Consider the following 14,875-nt stretch of genomic DNA (forward strand, 5'->3'; position numbering starts at 1 on the left):
ATGGTGGACAGAGAAGTGTTAGATGATATATTTTAGCAAAAGAAATGGATGGGCTGCTAAGAAATGCAAGGAAAGAAATTCATATGGATTTGTGCGAAAAAATCTTTGAAGCTGGCAGATCATATTGAGAGAGCAGTTAGCAAAGCATTTGGGATTTAGGCTTCATAAATAGAGAGATTGGGTATAGAAGTATCAGGGTGATAATGGAAAGGTCATACTGGAGCACTTCATATTCATTTCTATTCAGTGCACTTCATGAGGTTCTGAGGGGCTTGAGTGGAAACTTCCTTGAATATTATGGAATTAATTTATATATTAAAATCAACCAGTTTTTTTTTTCCCCTGCACTGAAGCTTAACATATTTGTTTAGAAAATTCTGGCAGGCGAAATTACTTATCTATAATTATCGCTACCTTGGTAGTAAATAAAAACATTATCAAGCTTGTTTTAATGAAAATCATAAGACAGTTTGGCCTGTCCTTGTGCTTTTGGAGCAAGAAGCTGATATGAAACCAAAATATTCTAACTGCTGGAGATCAGAGACAAAAACAAAGTTGTTCCGTTTATCATTCCAAGAAAGAAAGATGCTTACATTTATATTACACCTTTTGGAATTTCAGAACACCCGAATCCAACTTGTAGCCACTAAAATACTTTTGAGATGTGGTCTCTTTGGCAGTGTTCAAGAAGCAGTCAGTGTGCGTAGTGCAAGATTCCTGATGCACCATCAATAACTCTCTGAGACGTGAGGCGAGATATCGGCTTTTATTGACTGGAAGAAAGAACAAGTAGTAGTTGACCACCATACTACATCCTGGAGACTGAGGGCCGGGCTCAGGCCTCAATCGCCTTTAATCCGGGGTCTGTGGGAGGAGCCACGGTCAGTGGGAGGAGCCACAGGAGCAGTCAGTAGAGGGGCGTATCCAGACAGGTATATGTAGTTCACCACAATTCCCTCAGTACTATTCAGAAGATTATGAATATAACTGGAAAATCCAATGTAGTAATGTTGCTTGAGTTGATTATTGGCCAGGCCACAGGCACTGGTTGCACTGGTTTTCCTTGAGAGCATACACTGAGATCCTTTGCATTGACCTGAGAGCATTTGGGAGCTTGTCTTCAACTGAGAGAAGTCACTTGTGATAATGCAGCATAATACAGGGAGCTCTTGTTATCCTCCAACAGTGCATTCCAGAAAGGTTCATGAATAATGTAAATACATATAACTCTGAATAATTTCCCTTAAGAATTAGTGAAATGACATGAGATACGTTCTGCCTATGTGATAATTATCTGGATTACCAAGCCAGAAGAAATAGTGCAGTAAGAGTTGGTTAGATACTGTGCCATCATACATGTGTAATAACATTTGACTTCCTACATAATTTTATTTAAATGGAAGGGAACTCAGCTGGTTTACAGGAAATGTGTACAGGAGGTGTTATTAATGGAAAAGGAGTGGGGTGGCAGTGCAGATGGAGGGCCATCCATTGTCATTTCAACATCCAACAGTGATGACGTTGTTCTTTCTGTGCAACAGGTTTTATAGTGTCTTCAGAATGCCTGGTCTGTTCCTCAGTCTTCATTATTGTCTTCATTTGGAGGTTCGAGGTTCCTAGTTCTTCTGTGAATGATTCTGATTTGGCAGTTTTTACTCATTTAAAGGAAACATCCACCATTGACTGCTTGCTTTCTTGTAGCTTGGTATCATAAATCTCTCCATAGTATGACAAGCCTGACTGATTTGGCAGAGCTTGTGGCGACCCACTTTCTGCATAGGCTCACAAGTAGCCTGCGCGCGGGGAGAGACTTTGATAACGCACCTCTGACGTCATTTCTGTCTGGAGAGGGCGGGAACTAGGGATTAAAAGCCAGATCCGCGAAGTTTGAATAAACTAGTCTTGAAACGACTTACCGACTGCGTGTCGTTGTTTCTAGTTCCATATGTAGTACATCGCTACATCGATGACCCCGACAGTCCAAAAGGGATTTGGACCAAAGATGACCAACTCGTCATCTGTTCGTGCAGTTTCGCTAAATCTGCCGACTTTCTGGATGCTGCGACCACGCGTGTGATTTAGCCAAGCAGAAGCTCAGTTCCAGATTCAGCAGATATCTTCTCATTCCATGTGTTACTATTACGTGGTGAGCTCCCTTGACCAGGAGACAGCCGCCCAGGTTGTGGATTTCATACAGTCGCCCCCGGAAGAAGGCAAATATGAAGCATTCAAAGCGCTGCTCATTGGAACCTTTGGCCTCTCACGGCGTGAGCGGGGTGCCCGCCTGCTTCACCTGGACAGTTTGGGAGACAAACCACCGTCAGCATTAATGAACGAAATGCTGGCCCTGGCTGACGGACACAAGCCCTGCCTCATGTTTGAGCAAGCGTTCCTAGAGCAACTGCCGGAGCACATACATCTGCTACTGGCCGACACAGATTTCAGTGACCTCCCCCGGAAGGTGGCGGCTCAGGCAGACGTGCTGTGGAAAGCCAAGAGGGAGAGTGTGGCGTCCGTCGGTCAGATTACCAAGCCACACGTCCTACAGCAGACCAGACCAGGCCCAGCAAGGGGGCGCACACAACACAGAGGCAGGAGTGAGGAGGCCAGTGAACAGTGGTGTTTCTACCACCAGCGGTGGGGTACAGAAGCCCGCCGTTGTAGCCCGCCCTGCAAGGGCCAGGGTCAGCTGCCACTAATGACTATGGTGGCTGGCCACCAGGGCAGCCTCTCGTACATCTGGAACAAACAGTCGGGACGCCGCTTCTTCGTTGACGCTGGAGTGGAAATCAGCATCTTACCCCCGACGGGGTACGACACCCGCAACAGGAAGCCAGGACCCACCCTGAGGGCCACAAATGGCAGCACGATACGGACCTATGGCACCCGCACAGTGCAGCTGCAGTTCAGCGCCAGCCGGTTCACGTGGGACTTCACACTGGCCACGGTGGCCCAACCACTCCTGGGGGCGGACTTCTTGCGAGCTCACAGCCTGCAGGTTGACTTGCAAGGGAAAGGACTGGTACATGCCGAGACTTTCCAGACGTTCTCCCTGGGTGAAGCCAAGTTGCCGGCCCCACGCCTGGACTCCATCGCGCTGTCAGACAATGAATTTACCAGAATCCTGGTGGACTTTCCATCAATTCTGGCACCGCAGTTCACAGCAGCCATGCCCAGAAATGGGGTACAGCACCACATTCCGACCCAGGGACCACCCCTCCACGCACGCGCACGAAGGCTCCCCCTGGAAAAGCTCTGCCTGGCGAAGGAGGAGTTCAAGAGGATAGAGGAATTGGGGATCGTATGCAGGTCCGACAGCCCATGGGCCTCCCCCCTGCACATGGTGCACATGGGCTGGAGACCATGTGGCGACTACCACAGACTGAACGCGGCTACAACTCCAGACCGCTACCCTGTGCCACATATACAGGACTTTGCAGTAAACCTGCACGGGGCAAGAATCTTTTCCAAAGTAGACCTCGTCCGGGGATACCATCAAATCCCAGTGCACCCTGAAGACATCCCTAAAACGACACTCATCACCCCGTTTGGCCTGTTCGAGTTCCTCCCAATGCTGTTCAGCCTGAAGAATGCCGCACAGACGTTCCAGTGGCTAATGGATGTGGTGGGACACGACCTGGACTTTGTGTTCATCTATTTGGACGACATCCTTATAGCCAGCAGTAGTCGCCAGGAGCATCTGTCCCACCTCCGCCAGCTCTACTCCCACCTGAGTGATTTCGGCCTCACAATCAACCCGGCCAAATGCCAGTTCAGTCTCGATACCATCGACTTCCTGGGCCACAGGATTACCAAAGATGGGGCAACACCTCTGCCCACCAAAGTTGATGCGATCTGCCACTTTGCCCGTCCCAACACAGTCAAAGGCCTGCAGGAGTTCGTTGGTATGGTGAACTTCTACCACCGTTTCCTCCCCTCAGCAGCCCATATCATGCGCCCTTTGTACACCCTGATGTCGGGTAAAGGCAAGGACATTACTTGGGATGAAGAGGCTGCGGCTGCTTTCGTTAAAGCCAAGGAAGCCTTGGCAGATGCCGCGATGCTGGTGCACCCCAGAACGGATGTTCCGACTGCCCTCACGGTGGACGCATCCGACACAGCAGTCGGTGGGGTGCAGGAGCAGCTCATCGAGGGGCGCTGGCAACCCCTGGCGTTCTTCAGCAAGCACTTACGACCACCCGAACTCAAGTACAGTGCTTTCGACCGGGAGCTGTTGGCACTGTATCTAGCAATCCGGCATTTCAGGTACTTCTTAGAAGGCAGGCCGTTCACTATGTTCACGGACCACAAACCATTGACCTTCGTGTTCACGAAGGTGTCTGATCCCTGGTCAGCAGCGACATCTGTCCTACCATCTCTGAGTACATGACAGACATCCAGCATTTCTCGGGAAAGGACAATGTCGTGGCAGACGCACTCTCCAGACCAGCTGTCCAGGCCCTGTCCCTGGGGGTGGACTGTGCAGCACTGGTGGAGGCGCAGCAGGCAGACGACGAGATGCCCAGCTACAGGACCACAGTATCGGGTTTGCAGCTGCAGGACTTTCTCGTAGGCCCAGGTGAGAGGACCCTCCTATGTGACGTGGATACCGGCCAACCTCGCCCCATCGTCCCGGCAGCCTGGCGGCGGCAAGTTTTCAACTCCATGCTCGGCTTGGCGCACCCATCTATCAGGGCAACCATCCGGCTGGTCTCCAGCAAGTTCACGTGGCACGGACTTAGCAAACAGGTCAGCAAATGGGCCAGAACATGCGCACAGTGCCAAACAGCCAAGGTGCAGCGGCACACTAAAGCCCCACCGCAGCAATTTGAACCCACCCACTGGAGGTTCGACCACATCATGTGGATATTGTGAGACCCTTACCAGTGTCCCAAGGAGCACGGTGCCTCCTAAATATGGTAGACCGGTTCCCGAGTTGGCCAGAGGCGGTCCCGCTCACCGACACATCTGCCGATTCCTGCGCCCGAGCACTGATTGCAACCTGGGTAGCACGCTTCGGGGTACCGGCCCACATTACCTCCGACAGAGGCGACCAGTTTGCCTCCAGCCTGTGGTCGGCTGTGGCCAGCCTGTTGGGAACGCAGCTACACCACACAACTGCCTACCACCCACAGTCAAACGGACTAGTGGAGCGCTTCCACCGTCAGTTGAAGTCGGCTCTCATGGCCCGCCTGAGAGGACCTAACTGGGCGGACGAGCTTCCCTGGGTCCTGCTTGGAATTCGCACAGCACCAAAAGAGGATCTGCACACCTCGTCGGCCGAGTTGGTGTATGGTCCACCCCTGGTCGTCCCAGGAGAGTTCATACCAGCCCCAAGGGGGCAAGAAGAAGAACCCGCAGCAGTCCTGGACAGACTACGCGAAAGGCTCAGCAACCTGGCCCCCGTACCGACTTCACAGCACGGACGGACCCCGACCCATGTACCCAAAGACCTGCAGCACTGTAAGTTTGTGTTAGTACAAAGGGGCGGACACTGGGCACTGCTACAGCGGCCGTACGAGGGGCCGTTCAAGGTGATCAACAACAACGGGTCCATGTACATTCTGGACATTGGGGGGAAAGAGGAGGTTTTCACAATGAACCGACTCAAACCAACCCATGTGGACTTGGCGCAGCCAGTCGAGGTTCAGGCACCGTGGCGCAGAGGCAGATGGCCAAACAGAGACTGATCCAGACTGTGGGCATTGGGGGGTGTATTGCCGGTTCTGGGGTGGGGGGGTGTTATGTGGCGACTCACTTTCTGCACAGGCGAACCGGCTCACAAATAGCCAGCGTGCGGGGGGAGACTTTGGTAATGCACTTCTGACGTCATTTCCGCCCGGAGAGGGCGGGAACTAGGGATTAAAAGCCAGCACTGCGAAGTTTGAATAAACTAGTCTCGAAACGACTTACCGACTGTGCCGTTGTTTCTAGCTCTGTATGTAGTACATTGCTACAGCTATTTACTAGATGATCACAACACCTAATAATGCTTGTAGCCTCATCAATACACCTGAAAACCCTTTATGAATGCTTTTGTTTCATTTTCAGCAGCAGGTTGTTATGGTAATTCTCATCGAAAACTTTGTGAAGCCCTGCCAGGTTCTTGTTAGTGAGAGGCCCGAGTCGCTATACAGCATCGTCTTCATTTTCCTCAAATTCCAACTGTCATACCAAAATCACTGACTCTTTCTGAATGGTTCTTGGTTTGAAGCCAACTAATTCATACACTGCTATGAGGAACACCATGTTCTATGTGCTGTTTGTAAAGCTTCCTCATATGCAGCACCTGTGAAGTCAACAACATCCGTTTTGTGAAATTTCTTCCAGAACTCTTTCCCTTACCTGAATGAGAGTCAGGAAGTCTTTCAGACTTTAAAGAAGACTATAATGCACTTGTCCATCGGTTTACTGCATAATCGGTGTTACTTGCAGTGGCAGGAACACAGTTTTGATATTTGCACAGGGGGCCTCATAGTTTGGTATATCTAAAATAAGGAGACTCCTTATGGCCCAGTTGGATTTTGCATATTTTCACCTTGCACACAATGTAGTCCATAAATCACTGCTGAAGCGCTGTTATCTACAGCCTATGGTGCAATTTCCTGGTGACAGAGAGGTGGTTTTACTTAATTCTTCATTGCCCATGCCTTTTAATGGTACATGAGCAGAGTTTCAGCTTAATGATACCTTTTACATTGCCATCCAATAAAAGAGTTAAGCGGTCTTTCAATGCCTCAAGTCCAAAACCACTTTTATTTATTTCATTTATTTAGAACAGGCCCTTCCAGCCCAACAAGCTGCATTGGCCAGCAAAGCACCAATTTAACCTTTAGCCTAAACACAAGACAATTTTTACAATGACTGGTGCAATTTGGAATGTGGTAGGAGACTTACAGGAAGGACGTACAAACTTCTGCCAGAATTGAACTCCAAACTCTGACGCCCCGAGCTGCGATAGTGCACACTAACCGCTATGCTACAGTGATGCCTTATTCTCTCATTTTCAAAGGTATGTATTCTTGAATGCATCTCATTTGCACTACAGACCCAATTCACCTGCATTAAAAATTTGAAGAACGTCATAACCATCGTTCCTGAAGATTTGCTAAGTGAACAAGGATGCCTCAACATTCCTTATGGTTGATACTCCTGGAACATTTAAAAATTTGGAGAATTGAATGGAGTGCTGAACCTGACAGATTCTAAGTGATTCTCATTTTGGACATGTCCTTTATAGAATTTCCAACATTGCACTTGAAAAATGTATAAAGCGGAATTTAAATAGCATAAGCAATGGATCAGAACTGTATTCACACTCTACTGACTGTGTGACAGAACAAGGGAAATATGCAACATCATCAATCTAAATAGCAGGAGTCTAATTTTTAGTTTTAGTGTTGAGCATATTTATAGTGGATTAAACCCATGAATCAGCCAATCCAGAGTTGAGCATCAATTTTTAACAATCAGAAATTGGTGACATAGTGGGAACCAGAGCTGGATATGAATTAAAGTAGACTTAAACCTTAATCATTTCTGCAGAAGTATGTTCATAGAATCATACAGTTTGAATCTATCTTGGATCTGCCTATTTGTCCCCTGGCCAATGTAATTTCTGGTCCTCATTTTCTCATGATCATTAATTCACGAATTAATAAACAGAAAAAAAATGGTAATCACTCTTAACATCCATTAAGTGGAAAGAATTTTTAATTATGTTTGTAATTGGAGCTTGCTTATAGGAATCTTAAATCTGTTTCCAATTCTCAGGTTTACTACATTTTTATTGGTAGTGGTAGCCTGGAGTCTTATTCGGTCAGTTCCAAGATTCAGTCATTTTAGTGGCTAATTATGTTATGTTTCATTTATTGGCCATTTGGAGCCACTTTTTAGATACATGTAGATCACTTAGTAAACGCTTAGTCAATAAAGTAATTCCTCAGTTTATGAATCTATGTTTAAGAATTTGTTTTATACTGTCGCTGATTTTTTTGGGTATGTTTCTTTGATTTTTGCAGCTTTTTTAAAATATAATAAATCGTACAGCACTTTAGGTGGGAAGAAAATACCATCCTGAAATGCCACAATGCATTTTGTTCAATCATTTCAATTTACAAAATTTGCTTATCAAAACATTTTCCTGTGATGAATATCCTTTTCATAAATCACAGACTGCGTCTAATTAACCATTGGTCCACATTTACTTTTGATGGAGAATTGCAATATCATGGGCAAGTTTTTATTCAGTCAGCCAAATGACTCAAATCTTGCGTATGCTTCCACTGTGCATTACTGTCTAAATATTTAAAGCAGCACAAATAAAAACTGGGATTTGATGGAAAAAAAAATTGAGTCGAATGTTATGCTTATATGGGATGAGATTTCAGATTGGAGTTTTTTTGTTGGAAGGATACCACTTTGGGGATGTGGGTGAGACCAGATATGAATAAAAGAATACATTGTACTGGTGCAGTAATAAAAATCATTGCACTGCAGTTTGAAAATTATAGCTATCACATAAAATCAAGTGTTCATCTCATTTAGTGGGAGTGCAATAACACTGCTGCATGCTTCAGAGAACTAATTAGAACAAATATTTTGTAGTATATATACTAACCCATCAAGCGATAAATTTACTCTGCATTATGAGGCATGCATACATTTTTCAAGTTCTGTAACAACCCTGTTTTGATTAGCCATGTTAACAGCTTGAACTCCCAAATTTTGAATGTTAGGCAAAATTCTGTTTCAGTTCTTTCATATTGTGGATATTAATTTTGCAATTGCTCAAACTGTGCTTGTTGAAATTCTGATCCTTTAATTTTAAATTAATGCAATCAGCAACATATTATCAACGATATAGTCTACTGGCAGTGACACAGACATTTTAAAATTTACTATTTTGTTGAGACATTGGCATCTGATTTGTTCTGCACTAATTTTGTAAACTTGCAATCAGCAAAGATGTGCATTGTGTTAAGTGCTATAGCACAGGTTTGTGTGTGTGTTTTGAAATCAGACTGGGACTTAAAATCTTGTCGCATTTTTTATTTTTGTAAGTTTCATGTAAATCAGTGTTCTTTGACAAGTAAGGATAATGATTTTAAGAATGCATAAACATTTAAGTTTCTGAAGTGTTGGTTAGTAATTGTTTATTCCTTATTTGTCACATAAATTCCAAATCAATGATGGAGTATGCTAATCTTTAGTTGGTCCTGAATGCTGTCACCTCTTACAAAGAGAAGTCAAGCGATATAGGTGACAATAGGGCTTCAATGCATTCTGTGCTTGCTTTAACTGGTAGAACATGGAGGAACCATCATGAACTCCCACAGCCACTCCCCCCCCAATTGACCCTGTGATTTCAGTCTCTGAGGCTGACCTATGGAAAGCATCCGGCCCAGAGGGAGTACCTGGCCAAGTACTAAAGACTTGTGCTGATCAGCTGGCTGGAGTGTTCACAGACCTTTAACCACTCATTTAGCACTCTGAGGTATCTACCTGCTTCAAGCAGGCTTCAATGATACCGGTGCCTAAGAAGAATGTGGTAACCTGCCTCAATGACTATTGTCCCGTAGCATTTAAATCCACAGTGATGGAGTGTTTTGAGAGGTTGGTGATGAAGCATATCAACTCCTACTTGGCAACCAACTTGGGTCTGCTCCATTTTGCCTACTGGCACAACAAATCCACAGTGGATGTCATTTCATTGGCTCTTAACTCAGCCCTGGAATAGGTAGACAGCAAAAATCATACATCAGGATGCTCTTCATCAACGACATCTTGGCATTCAATACTATCATCCCCTCAAAACCAATCAATGAGTTTCTGGACTTTGACCTTGATATCTCTTTGTGCAATTGGATCCTCTATATCCTCACTTGCAGGCCCCAGTTAGTTCAGATTGGCAACAGCATCTCTTCCACTATCTCCATCAGCACAGATGCACCAAAAGGCTGTGTGTTTAGCCCCCTGCTCAACTTGTTTTGTAGTTAATGACTGTGTGGCTAAGCATAGCTCCAACACCATATTTAAGTTTGCTGTCAATGCCGCTGTTTTTGGCCAATTGAAAAGCGGTAATGCATTAGCATCTAGGAGGGAGAATGAAAATCTGGCTGAGTGGTGTGTCGGCAAAAACCTCTCACTCAATGTCAGCAAGATCAAGGAGCTGATTATTGACTTAAGGGGGAGGAAACCAGAGATCGATGAACCGTTCATTATTGGGGGACCAAAGGTAGAGAAGGTCAACAATTTTAAATTCCTCAGTGTTATCATTTCAGAGGATCTGTCCTGGGCCCAACATGTAAGTGCAATCACGAAGAAAGTACAGCAGCGCATCTACTTCCTTAGAAGTCTGCAAAGATTCAGCATGACATCGAAAACATTGACACATTTCTCTAGATGTGTAGTAGAGAGTATGTTGACTGCCTGTACCACACACTGGTGCAGAAGCACAATGCCCTTGAATGGAAAATCCCACAAAAAGTAGTGGGGATATGGCCCTGCTCATCACAGGTAAAGCCCTCCCCTCTATTGAGCACATCTATATGGAGAGTTGACACAGGAAAGCATCATCCATTATCAGTGGACCTCATCTCCCAGGACATACTTTCTTCTCATGGCTGCCATCAGGGAGAAGGTACAGGTGCCTCAGGACTCACACCACCAGGTTCAAGAACAGTTATTACCCCTCAACCATCGGCCTCTTGAACCAGAGAGGATAACTTCACTCAACTTCACTTGCCCCACCACTGAACTGTTGCCACAACCGATGGACTTTCGAGGTTTCTTCATTTTGTGCTCTTGATATTTATTGTTTATTATTATTATTATTATTATTATTATTATTATTATTACTTTTTTCCTATATTTACACAGTTTGTTGACTTTTGCACACTAGTTGTCTGCCCAGTTGGGTGCAGTCTTTAATTGATTTTATTATGGTTGTTGGATTTATTGAGTATGCCCACAAGAAAACATTTCTCAGTGTTGTGTGTGGTGATGTACATGTACTTTGATAATAAATGTACATTGAACTTTGAACTTTTGAACTTTGAGTTAAGGTGTTTATAAATGGCTTTGCCACAGACATCAAAAAGAGGTCTTTATTAAAATGTTTTAAACTGTCAGCTGAATGATCAAGCAGAGCTGTGATTAAAATGTGATTCTGTTCAAAATGCACAAGAACTGCCATCTCAAAATTGAATTCAATATGAGTAGGTTTCAATGTGTGTGTTTTTGATGTAACATAACTACAAAAATAAATTCTAAGCTGAATACTGTTATAGATATGAATACAAAATGTAATGGGTTTTAATCGAAAAGCAGCGATATGTGACACCTCTTGTATTTTTCTATTGATTTTGAACTTGGAGTGCACTTGTATGGTTAGGAATGTAGAAATAAAAGTTCATTTTATTTTAAAGTATCTCTGAATACCACTGCTCATCATGCTTGCCTTCTGGTCCCTCTGAAGAAGTATTGAATCTTCCAGCAAATTCGATTGATCTTTTAGCAGTGTAATCACAATTACTCACCTCCTTAATTGGCCTGCCTGAAATCAGAAAATGGAAACTGATCGGCTGTGTGTTCCGATCAATAGCTTTAGAGCAATACTAGCAGGGGCAGGGGAGATGGAGGTTATAGTGAGATCAATTGGCCCGAGGTGTCAATCATTGTGCATGGTTTTGCATGCCAAACATTTTGCCTGACTGCAGTGGATCTCTAGATTTCTGTGCAACAAGAAGAGCCAGGAAGAAATTGTGCCTTTCCCTGAAATTCTGTGATTTATATCCCAATGCTTTTGTTTGGTAATAAACTGAAACTGTTAATCCAGTGTGAACCTATTTTTGTATTTATTAGAGATAGATTAGCGGAAAAAGTCCAGTTTGCAATAGCTACCTGTAACTGGTGCTTTAAAAATTATCCTTGGACAGATTATCTTGTATAGCAATAGGTTCATTCAATGCAAGACTCTACCCTACAGGCAAGAATAGTTTCAGCATTAAAACCTGACCTCTCTGACTTAGTTGTTTAAGAAGGGAGAGTTCTGTCTCTTTGCAGAGTAACTTTTGAGCCCAAATAGGTATATTACTTAAGGATAAGGTTGAGCTCAATGTTAATTTTTTTTGCTTCAACTTTGTCTGTGTACTGACATTTTATAGAGTCTTGTAAAATGCACCTTTTCAATGAATTTATCTTAGCAACATAATGATACAGTACAGGTAGCAGAGCAGCTGCTTCATGATTTCAGTGACTCTGTTCATGTTGCCTGTGATTATCTCAGCTTTCTCTACCATCACATTCTCCCAAAAGATGTGTGTGTGGGGTTTAATTAGCTACTGTAAATTGCCTCTGGTGTCCAGGTGGATCTGGGGGGAGTAAGTTGATAGGACTGTGGGGAGACTAAAATTACATGGGTGTAAGATTAACGAACATGGGTGCTGGATGGTTGGCACAGACCTGAGGTGTAAAAGGGCCTGTTTGACCCTGTGATGAATGATGCCTTTTTCATTTGCACAAAATCCTCAAATAAACATGCATTCCTGTTCATTCAGGTGAAAAATAGAGTAATCCCCAAATTAATGTGTCAGTAGAACTTGGATGTTCACTTTGATCACATTTGATTCATGTCTTTAATATTTTACAGCGCAAACGATGATCAGTTCAGTGTGAGCATCCAGCCTCCAGTAGGTGAGCTGCTATTGCCAGTCGCAATGTCTGAAAAGGATTTCCTAAAAGAACAAGGTAAGGAGTGAGCCCTGTACTTTGCACGATTCTGCTCTTGTTCATCTCCAGTTACCCCTTAATAAGTAGTTTCAGGTGCAGTCACGGCAATGGACCCAGGATTCACAGATAAGTTGGACTAGTTAGGGTGGCAAGTTTATTTCCCTGAGAGACATTTGTGACCCCCAGTATGTTTTTAGATCAATCAAGATACTTCAGGGATTAAGACAAATGCAAAATGATGCCTTTATAATAATGATTATTTAGTGTTTTCTTCTGTTTTAAATTCTGGATCTATTTAATTACTTCAGTTTAAATTCCACACTTGTGTTTGTATCTCTGGATCGATACACCAGGCTTTCAGGTGTATTTAGTGGTTTAATCTACAGGTGCTGTTCCCAAAAGGATATAGAGGGAAAGACAGAAATATTTAATGAATACTTTGTCTGTCTTCACCAGAGAAGAGCTTGTTTACAGTGTGGTAGACAAGATGGAAGTAGTTGCATTATTAGATAGGATGAAAGTAATAAAAAAAATAAGTGAATGTCAGCTTGAGATTGTTAATGACAAAGCATAATTCAATCACTTGATTGGATTTTCGTCAAGTTAACTATATTCTGCCTTTGATTTCTCCACTCCTACCCTTCTCTACAACTTTAAACATATGCTTTCTAGCTTTCATGAAAGTTCACCAACCTGAAATGCTAACTCCTTCTCTGTCTGCACAGATGCTGACTGTCCTGCTGAGTACATCCAGCATTTTCTGATATTACTAAAAAAAATTTTAATGGACTTCTTGTGTCATTCTTTGTGAGGGTGGTTCCATGATTTGTCTTCAATCTTATTGTATGCTATCTGACCAGCAGACTATGTTGTATTTTTAATTTATAGTAATATGGTGCAAAAGTCAGGCACTGATTCTAATTAACAAGCACTTAGTTATAAGCCTAAGGTGGTAGTTTGTTTTCAGTTCTAGGTGTTCTCTGTTGAAGTAGAATGTCAATTATTAGTAAAGATGCTGTTCAAATTTACTAAAATAGAATGAAATCAGTAGTAATGCATTTGTTTAGCAGTGAGAATGAAGAAGCTATTATTATTATCCTTAGAGTAGATAGAGCTGTTTTAAAATCATAAATGAAATTGTTTTGAGTGCCAAAAGGTTCAGTAACTATAGCATATAGGTTTATGGAGATTGGCAAAAGAGCAAGAGGCAATGTGAGTAAGAGTTTTTTAGCAATAGGTTGAAATCATATATACACTGCCTTAAAAATTTTTTCAGAGTAGGTTTAATAGTAACAGGAAAAAGAAAATTGTATATATATTTAAACTGAACAAGTTTACAGTAAACTAGTTCTCCCAGAGAGAAATTTGCTATGTCATTTTTTGATTCAGTAGTTTTTGATTTCTGTAGATTGCATCTGGTGGGCAGAATAATTGCAACATATTCTATTTTTAAATTGCTTTTTCTTTCATTTGCAATTTGTTATCAAAATGTTTCTCAAAGATAAATGCCCAGCCAATGACATTGCTAGTACTTTCCCCCCAAGTTCTCCAAGTAGATGGGATCTTGGCATTTCTACTTACACTAGAACTCCAGAGTACAATATTCTGTATCTGCTAGGGATGGCCAGCCAGCCAGGCAGCGTCTGTAGAGAAGAATTATCAATTAAGGTCAAAGGTCTTCATCAGAAATGGAATAATGAATTAATGAACATGGTTTAAGTTACAGAGGTGTCTAGGGAGGGGTTAGGAAGGTGGAAAGAACAAGGATTATATATAATGGATATTTTCAAATGACAATCACCTTTGAATGTCAGATAGGACACAATTCTATACCCTGTAATTGCAATCTTGGCATACTTGTGCTTATATTAATAGGCAGGACAAATGTCTTTCTTTTCAAAACTTGAAAAAAAATACTGTGAACAACAGCGGTAATGAAATGTGCAGATAAATTCTGTGTCTTGGGTTTGGATTCACTGGAAAGGCTGTGTAAAGTATTTACAATTACTGAAGGAATATATAAGCAACAGCTGGATAATATGAGGTGAAGGAGTTTGGAGCAGTACATTTTCTTAAATGGTGATTTAGCCAGTGGAATGAGACTATAATGAAGAGTCTGTAGTGAGTGTTGCTTCTTTACAAT

General features: G+C 43.1%; 1 protein-coding gene across 2 annotated transcripts in view; it reads left to right on the top strand.

Annotated features, from left to right (window-relative positions):
* Window positions 1-14,875, top strand: part of ap3b1a (adaptor related protein complex 3 subunit beta 1a) — a 251,519-nt gene that overhangs the window by 211,075 nt on the left and 25,569 nt on the right. For both annotated transcript variants that reach the window (XM_059974482.1, XM_059974483.1), the window contains exon 25: window positions 12,653-12,750. In XM_059974482.1, coding sequence (XP_059830465.1) covers window positions 12,653-12,750 — 98 coding nt within the window. The remainder of the gene's footprint in view (window positions 1-12,652; window positions 12,751-14,875) is intronic.

Source organism: Hypanus sabinus, chromosome 7 (genome assembly GCF_030144855.1).
Source record: "Hypanus sabinus isolate sHypSab1 chromosome 7, sHypSab1.hap1, whole genome shotgun sequence".
Taxonomy (NCBI): domain Eukaryota; kingdom Metazoa; phylum Chordata; class Chondrichthyes; order Myliobatiformes; family Dasyatidae; genus Hypanus; species Hypanus sabinus.